The sequence below is a fragment of the Lipotes vexillifer genome, unplaced genomic scaffold (assembly GCF_000442215.2).
Source record: "Lipotes vexillifer unplaced genomic scaffold, Lipotes_vexillifer_v1.1 scaffold875, whole genome shotgun sequence".
Lineage (NCBI taxonomy): Eukaryota > Metazoa > Chordata > Mammalia > Artiodactyla > Lipotidae > Lipotes > Lipotes vexillifer.
Window position 1 is genome coordinate 1,971,815 of NW_006792177.1, and position 8,587 is coordinate 1,980,401.

Here is an 8,587-nt window from a genome sequence, read left to right on the forward strand (position 1 = left end):
CCTGCTGAAGTCACCACCCTGACTAATTGGGTTTAACTCTACCCTTATTTTTGGCTTAAGCTGCTCTGGGCTCCCTCTGTTCTTCTGCAGGGATAAAGAGAGGGAAACCTTGTACACCCCTACAGTTTGTCATGTGTCTCCACCTTTCTGCAGGAGACTTGTGGCCAGACCTGTGCCAACCCAGTCTGAAGCTCTGGGCTTCTCCCTGGTTACACCAGGGAAGTACCAGGATTTTTGTTTGATAATCTTATCTCCCCCCACTGTATTCTACCCACACATCCTACCTCCACCTGGTGTGGCTATGATCTGCAGCGAATCCTGGAACTGGAGCTGCACAGAGGAGCCATTCAAGCCAGAACATACTGTGGGGTTCTCTGGGTTGGATTGTAGTGTGCTGAGGGTGAGCAAGAGCACAATGAGGTGCTCAGTCACCACTGGAGCTGCTTCCGTGTGTGCAGAACCTGTCTCTTAAAAGAGCCTGTTTTTCGGTAAAGGATATTTTAAAAGGCTGAATCAGTAAGTGGAGCTACAAAGCCAATGATTGGTCTCTCCTAACTCTGTGCTTAGTGTTTCACTATGAACATTTTCTCATTAGGTTTAAGAAATACAAGCAAGCTGGGAGCCATTCCAATTCTTTCCGCTTATCCAATGGCCGCACTGAGGATGTGGGTAAGACACCCCTAAATTACATGGGGAACCTTCACGGAAAAGAAAAATCAAGAAAATAGGAGTTTCCCCATCCTAAAAGGAAAGGGAAAAAAAGACTTGAAAGCAGCCCTAGTTTTTGGATGCCTGACCAATGAGATAGAACCCTAATTTAGTCTCCAGAGAAGGGCTGTGTCCCCAGGGCACCTGACCAACCTTCCCCCTTATGCACTGCAGAACCCCAGAGCGTACCACTTCTGGCCAGGTCCCCAAGCACCAACAGGAAGTATCCGCCCCTGCCCGTGGACAAGCTGGAAGAGGAGATTAACCGGAGAATGGCTGATGACAATAAGCTCTTCAGAGAGGAATTCAATGTGAGTTCTTTGCTGAGGCTGGTGTGTCAGCGGGGAGGAAGGCAGACCTAAGGTCAAACCTTTTGAATCATGGGGTAGAAAACAGGTTTCTAATGGGTTAAGAGGTGAGAAATTTTTTACGAGGTTCATCTGACTCCTTTCCTATGTGACCATGGACAGGAAATGCAAAAAGATTTGCCATACCTCCCTCTTCTACCCATCTATCCATTCATTCATCATTGCATCTGTTACTTGTGTTTAATAAATACTTATCAAGCATCTGATATGTGCAAGGTGCCAGGGATTTGCTGGGGAACAAAAACAGATCTAGTCCCTACACTCAGGGAACTTGCTGTATAAGTTCAAACAGCAATATAGAACATGAAGAACTGGTGCAGAGGTATAGGAACCTATATTAAGAGGTGGCCTTTTAGAGTCTAGAGCCAGGGGTCACAGGGTATCTTAAGCAGACAGTAGGAATAGGTCATTGTGGAAAATGAGGACCATGGCAGACTGCAGAGCGCAGGCCTCATCTTGGGTAGTATTTACATTTGTATGTTTTATAACTCTCTCAAGGAAGCAGAACATGTTTGTGAATCTACCAGTTGATGATTCCAGTCCACCAGTTCAGAACTTCCTTTAAAAATGATATTTTAATTGAGACCTAATCATAGTCAGGGGCATTGGGGAAAGGGGGATGGGGAACATTCCAGGCACTGGGAATATCAGGAGCAATCTGTCAGTAGTGAGGGTGGGTGAGGGAAGGGCACATTCAAAAAATAATGAAGGACTGTGAGTGGCTGAAGGGCAGAGACTTAAGGGAGTAGTAAGAGATGAAAATGTAGAAGACTGGGCCAGACTGTAGACCTTGTAGAATGTCATGAGAAGTAGGAAGCCACAGACCAACCAGATTTGTAATTTGGAAAAAATGACTCAGACTACTAGTTAGAGAATAGCCCATGGGGAGACCAGGATAGAAGCGGAAAATACAGTTAGGGGCTGCAGCAGTTAAGACCAGAGTCGCTGATAGATTGATGTAAAGTGGTAATGATTAGGGAAAGGGGAATGGATTTGAGGACACAGGAACAGTTCCAGAGTTGGCTAATTCATCAACTTGGGCATTGTTAAACTGTCTCCTTCATATCTTTCCACTCAGCCATGTGTCGGTCCTGTCTCTTAGGCTGGCTTTCCTCATGTTGCCAAAATGGCTGCCCAGGGAATTCCCTGGTGGTCCAGTGGTTAGGACTTTGTGCTTTCACTGCTGAGGACCCGGGTTCAATCCCTGGTCAGGGTACTAAGATCCCATAAGCCATGCAGTGTGACACCCCCAAAAAATAATGGCTGCCCCAGTTCTAGGCACCACATGGGGGTAAACAAGGTCCAGTGGGAAGAGAATGACTGTTTCTTCCTGTATGTCTCCTTTTATTAGTGAGGAAAACTTTCCCAAAAGCTTCTGGAGACTTCCCTGGTGACATATTCCTTCTTAAACTAGTCATAAGCAAGGGAGAAATAGACTTACTGCAACTGGCTGAGACCAATCCAGATTATTCCAGTGTCATGTAGAGGATAGGCGGATAACCCACAGAATGGGAGCTCTAGTAGCAAGGAGGAATATTTATTGGGTGGGTGGGTTACCACTCATATCTGGTCCACCTCTGAAGGGCTTGGGGGAGTGGAGAGTGATGTGGTCAGATTTGCACTCTGAGAAAATCACTAGCTACAATGTGGAGGATAGATGCGAGGGAAGCAAGAGGTAAAGCAAAAGACCATTTACCAGGCAAGAGTTAAGATAAAAACTTGGACCCTTTTTTCTGGCTATTAGAAAAACAACACCATTTAATGCTCATTATTGATTATGAACATTCACCTCATCCCACAGGATAGCACCTCAGCCTCAACACTATAGCTTGGTCTCCAGTAGGCACTCTGCTATTTTTTAAATATGATGCAAGCTACTTCTGGGTGATGCGTATGTGACCTGGTGGCTGTACTTTTTTCTGTGAAATGAGTTTTTTGTTTAGAGGTGATTCCCTGAGATCCCATGATAAGGCATTCCAGTGAATACCTGGATAGAGGTGGTGTTCCTAAGAGGCATGGTAGGCAAATTCAGATAGGTATTGTGACAGTCAATTGCCGTGCTATCATGGCTACTATGTTCACGGGCTCATTGGGCCAGCACTGGGGTGGTGAGGGAAAGGGCCGACCAACATCTCCTGGGTTCTTGCAGTGAGTGCCATTCAGTGAGCATACACATGGAGCATAAATATTTTCTGTCTTTTTGTCCCAGTTATCTACTACCCAGGGATCAGCTTAGATCCTGACATCCAGTGAAGTGGATGGTGTGATACCTTGCTTGAAGTTCTGTTCACCAGACGGATTTCTCTTTTATACTCATTCAGAGCCATACCTTAAGTAGATTATCCCATAGCAATCTGCTTCCAGAATAGGCTAGCATGTCTCACAGAGCCATTTGTACACTAGGCTGGACTTTTTTCTCCTTTAGTCAACTGTTAATATCATCAGGAAGTTAGAGGAATCTATTGAAGGAGTGGGTGTGTGGCACGCGTTCTGTACATACACATCAGTTTCAGCTGAATTCTGGACATGTCCCAATGTATAGCTTATTGCATCACATAATACTTAGTTTATGATGGGCAGTTGACGTCATATGGATATCTAGTGTCCCATGGTCAGGTTTACAGTCTCTACCAGACCCCAGTGCTAAGCTAGGAACATAATTTTGCTGACAGGATCATGGTCTTGTCCCCAAATCCTAAGGTTTTTCATTATGATTCTCCTGCTCAGCCTGAACCACAGACACTTAGGGCCCCGTAGAATCTACCAGAGCTAATTTCTCTATGGCCTGGATCAGCTAGAGAGCCTTCTCTTTTCAGATCACTCAATAAATGAGTCAGAATAGGACACCAGCATGTGGTATATGCATGCTGTCTCCAAAATCCATAATGACCCAGCAAGCATCACTCCTCCTCCTTGAAGTGGGCGGTGGGGAGGGCGTGGGGGCAAGGAGTGGCAACTTACCCTTTACGTTGGAGGGGATATCCTGACGTGCTGCTGGCTTTTGACTTTCAGAAAACTTGGCCAAGGTGGCAGGCCACTATATAGTTGTCAGGGTGATGTCCTGTGAAACAGTGAGACAAAATCCCAATGAACCAGTTCACAGCAGAGAGAGGTCAAGATGATTTATCACTGAAGCTGCTCCTGCCATGAGAAAGGGAAACTGCTTCATGTAGTCCTTGTGCATCGTAAAGGAAAAAATAAGCGTACTTGCCTCATTAATAGCGAAATTCCAGGTACCACGGGTTATATTAATCTGTAGGAAATATAACATCTGGAAAAGCAACTGCAAATCTGCAGCTCCACATGGTTCACGTATGGCATTATACTGACATTCTTAAAAACTGTCAGCTTATCTGTTTGGTAACTTGCATGGAGAGTAATAGGAAGCATCAGAATAGCTAATATTAGTAGTTATTGAGCACTTGCTTTATGCCATCACTAAACTCACACATCTAAATGGATTATCTCATCATTATCCCACAACTTTTTTTTTTTTTTTTTTTTTGCGGTACGCGGGCTTCTCACTGCTGTGGCCTCTCCCGTTGCGGAGCACAGGCTCCGGACACGCTGGCCCAGCGGCCATGGCTCACGGGCCCAGCCGCTCCGCGGCATGTGGGATCTTTCCGAACTGGGGCACGAACCCGTGTCCTCTGCATTTGCAGGCGGACTCTCAACCACTGCGCCACCAGGGAAGCCCTATCCCACAACTTTTAAGTCTCCTGTAGCACTTAGGAGCTCTGTGACTCATCTAGGGACCTAGCCTTTTGGTAAAGGGAGATGACTGCTCCAGCAGCTTGCATTTGCTCTAGCTACTGGAATGGTACTTATCCAAAGGGTTAGGGGACCAATGTGGTTATTCCTGCTCCTTGCTGTAGAATTCCATTCCAACCATACATTGAGAAAATAGGTAGCTCCTAACATGAGACCACTTCAAGCCAAAAATCCTTCCATCTCCTGGCCTACAAAGGCTCCATTCAAACTAGCATGAAATTATAGCATTCTGGGTTCCCAGGAATTAGTTATCTGAAGGCCAGAACCCAGTAGACCCCAAAAGACATATTTACCTTTAATGGTAAATGCCTGCAGATTCTTAAGGGAAGATGAGGAGGAAGGTTCATGGTATAGGAGTGTTGATGTGCTGTGGCAGGGTTCTTTCTTACATGTGCCCATCATCCAAGGGTTCTAGGTCTGTGAACTGACTCAGGCCTGAGAGTTGGATGAGAAGGAGCCCTTCTCTAGCATGAGAGTCTAGTCAGGCCCCCTCAACTGACCTGAGCTGGCTGCCTCCCATTTCCATTATTGGGTGCTTCACAACAAATTATCCACCTCAGAGAAGTCTGAGCCCTGGTGAACTGTGGCCTCTGAGGCTTTTTTCTTCCCACTAAGATCAAGAATCCCTTTTTGAAGTCAGTTCCTTCTTCTAAAAGATGCAGGTGCTTTCCTCACCCATGTACACCCTCTAGTGAGGCATGCATCAAGGAAGGACGTGATGAAGGTGTCAGTGAGAAGGTTGAGGCTGTTGGATCCCCTGTAACACTGATTTCCTCTACTTTGTGCCAAGGGCTTTCTGGCTTTTCTTTGTTACCTAGCTGAACCCAGCATTCAGTCCAGGTTCCTACTGGCCACCCCACCCCACCATTAGAACCATGGCCAGTTTCCTGAGCGGGTTAAACTAACTGCAGAAGTTCAGATAACCGTACCATAACTAGAAATCTAGCCGTATTCAAAAATTAGAATTAGACCCCTCCTTGGTCTAACATCCTCAAAATGTATATCAACAACTATTCCTATGGTTTTTGGTGATCCAACTCAGTGAATTCCTGCAGTTTCTTCTGGGTGTTAGTTCTTTGCTTTTCTACCTTCTTTATGTATTTTACCCTCCGGATCGTGTTATGCTTCCATCCTGATTATCCATGAGCAATGAGAGCTGGGTTGTGGGGCAATTTTCATCATGAAAGCAGGATGCAGTAGAGAGCACAATAGAGATTTTTAGAAGTTGGCTTTCCCCAACTCCTCTGTTTCCTTTCTGCATCGTTTCAATTATCTCACTTTAAAGCCATGTCTTTCACATGACCAGCCAAGGAAAGATGTGAATTCCATTGGCATTAACATTTAACAACCAGCAAAATTCTGAAACTTTAACTTTTGGTTCAGCAAAATACATGTAGCACAGTCATAGAAGGGCCCTGAATTTTGTGCTGTCTTTGGAAATAAGTATTTCATTTTGGAGCTGGGCTTTTTCTTGTTTTACTATCTAAAATTGTCAGAAATAATCCTATTCCTTGGTTTCAGCATTTCTCATCTCCTTTTAATTGGCACTCCCCCTCCCCCAACTCCTTTACCATCAGCTAGAGCACATCCCAGGTGATAGCAAGCCAATATGAAGTAACTGTTTTACAGTTGTGAGGTATGAGCGGCTTGCGCTTTCCCATCCTGCAAGTTGGTTGACAGTTCCTTTCCCTTCATCTGAACTCGGTAATCAGGTTCACATCACCCGTATTTTCCCCATCAGTATCTCACCTACAACCCCACTCTCTGTTACTAACTGCTAAGTGAGTTAAGGTCTTTTACTTAAAAACAAGAGAAGTCAACTCAAGCAAAAAAATGGGGGAGCTGGCAGAATCAAAAGATGAGATAGACTACCAGCCTTTGGACAGATCAGGTCCTATCCTGGTGGGTCTGGGCCCTCTAGGGAAGCCTCTGCTTCTTCCTGGGTTTCAAAATCCTGGAAAAGAGAATCTAGTTGATAACAAATGTAGGTCAGGTGTGACTGTGCTTGCATCGGTCAGCCGTGGCAGGAAAGAGGAGAGTTAACACATAGGACAAACACACCAATTTGTGTCCACTATCATAGAATAATATTCTTGTAATCATGGGGTGAGGAAGGCCTTTCTAAGCAAAACACAAGATTCAGAAGCTAGAATAGAATAGATTGAAAGATAATAAATATATTAAAATGTTAAGCATCTCTGAAAAATAACACCATAAGAAAGTGGCCAACTGGGAGAAACTATTTGCCACAGGTAGACAGAGAATTTTCCATAATATATAGAGCTTTTCCAAACCTGTGAGAAAAAAGTAAACATTGCAGGAGAAAAATTGGCAGTTCAGAGGAGAAAAACAAATGGTCTATAATCATAGGAAAAGAAGCTCAACTATATATATAGTAATCCGGAGATCCAGATTAAAACTAACCATTATTTTGGGCCTGTTAGATTTGAAAATTTTAGAAGATTGATATCATGTATGGGCAGGGGTATGGGGATAAAGAAACTCTTACACACAGGTAGGGGAAGTTTAAATTGATACAGCATTGGAAGGATGATTTGGCAGTATCAACCAAATTTTAAATGCTTATGCTATCTGACCTAACTTATGGGACTCTATCAGAAAACAAAATATATATTTGTACAAGGATGTTCGTTGTAGCATTACTTATAATAGCAAAGAAAATAAAGTGGAAAATATCTATCTTACCAAATAGCAGAATGGCTAAATAATTTCTTGCATCTATTATGAAATTCTGTACTGTCATTAAAATAAATGTGTTGACATAGAAAAATATGGGAAAAAACATATTCCATGGGGACTTTACATGGTATAATCCCCTTTTTAAAAAACAATCTATGTATGTCTGCATTTGAGTGTGTTAATGCCTTTTTTTTTTTTTTTTTTTTTTTTTAAGTCTGGAGGAATACTGTGAACTGAGCAGTGGTTGCCTACAAGGACGGGTAGAAGACAGGAGAGACATGATAGGGAACTTCCACTTTCTACTGATTTATTTGACTTTCTTTTACAACAAGCATATTTTTAAATTACATTTTTAAAAGCAGACATTAAAAACTTTAAAGGGGCTTCCCTGGTGGTCCAGTGGTTAACACTCCATGCTTCCACTGCAGGGGGCGCAGGTTTGATCCCTGTTTGGGGAGCTGAGATCTGTGTGCCTCGCAGTGCAGCCAAAAAGAAGAAGAAAAAAAAACTTAAAAAAAATTTTTAATATAGTAAACAAAGCTATTCAAGCTTATTAACTTTAGCATAGTATCCATTATGCTTTAATGTATAGATGGCATATAGAATAGAGTTGGTGTCCCCAACTTGAACTGGGTCAAGAGTCTTGTGGTCAGGTCTCTGTGAAAAGGAATATCATTAAATGGGAAGTTGTTTTGGAGGAAAAACTGGACCGTGGGGGTGAACAGCTGAAGAAACAATAAGCATAGGAAATGACAGCTGTTTTCGGATATCTGACAGACTAAATGGGGAGTGTGTAACATTTCTATGAAACCCCACTGTGGTTGAAAGTTGTGGGTAATGGAACTTTTGTCCTAAAGTTATAAGCTGGAACATTTTACTGACCAGCATTTGTCTCAGAAGGAAGCACTGAATTTGTTTAAAAGAAACACTTTGAAAAGCCACTTATTGAGGTCCCTAAAACATGTTTAAGGTTTAATAAATAAATAAATAGACTTTAGTTAGCTCCTGAGATGAAGGGGATAGGAGACAGCTAGGGAAAG

At 43.2% G+C, this 8,587-nt stretch overlaps 1 protein-coding gene across 2 annotated transcripts in view; it reads left to right on the forward strand.

Annotated features, from left to right (window-relative positions):
- Nucleotides 1–8,587, forward strand: part of PTPRA (protein tyrosine phosphatase receptor type A) — a 70,916-nt gene that overhangs the window by 22,962 nt on the left and 39,367 nt on the right. For both annotated transcript variants that reach the window (XM_007465395.1, XM_007465396.1), the window contains 2 exons: nucleotides 596–669; nucleotides 883–1,019. In XM_007465395.1, coding sequence (XP_007465457.1) covers nucleotides 596–669; nucleotides 883–1,019 — 211 coding nt within the window. The remainder of the gene's footprint in view (nucleotides 1–595; nucleotides 670–882; nucleotides 1,020–8,587) is intronic.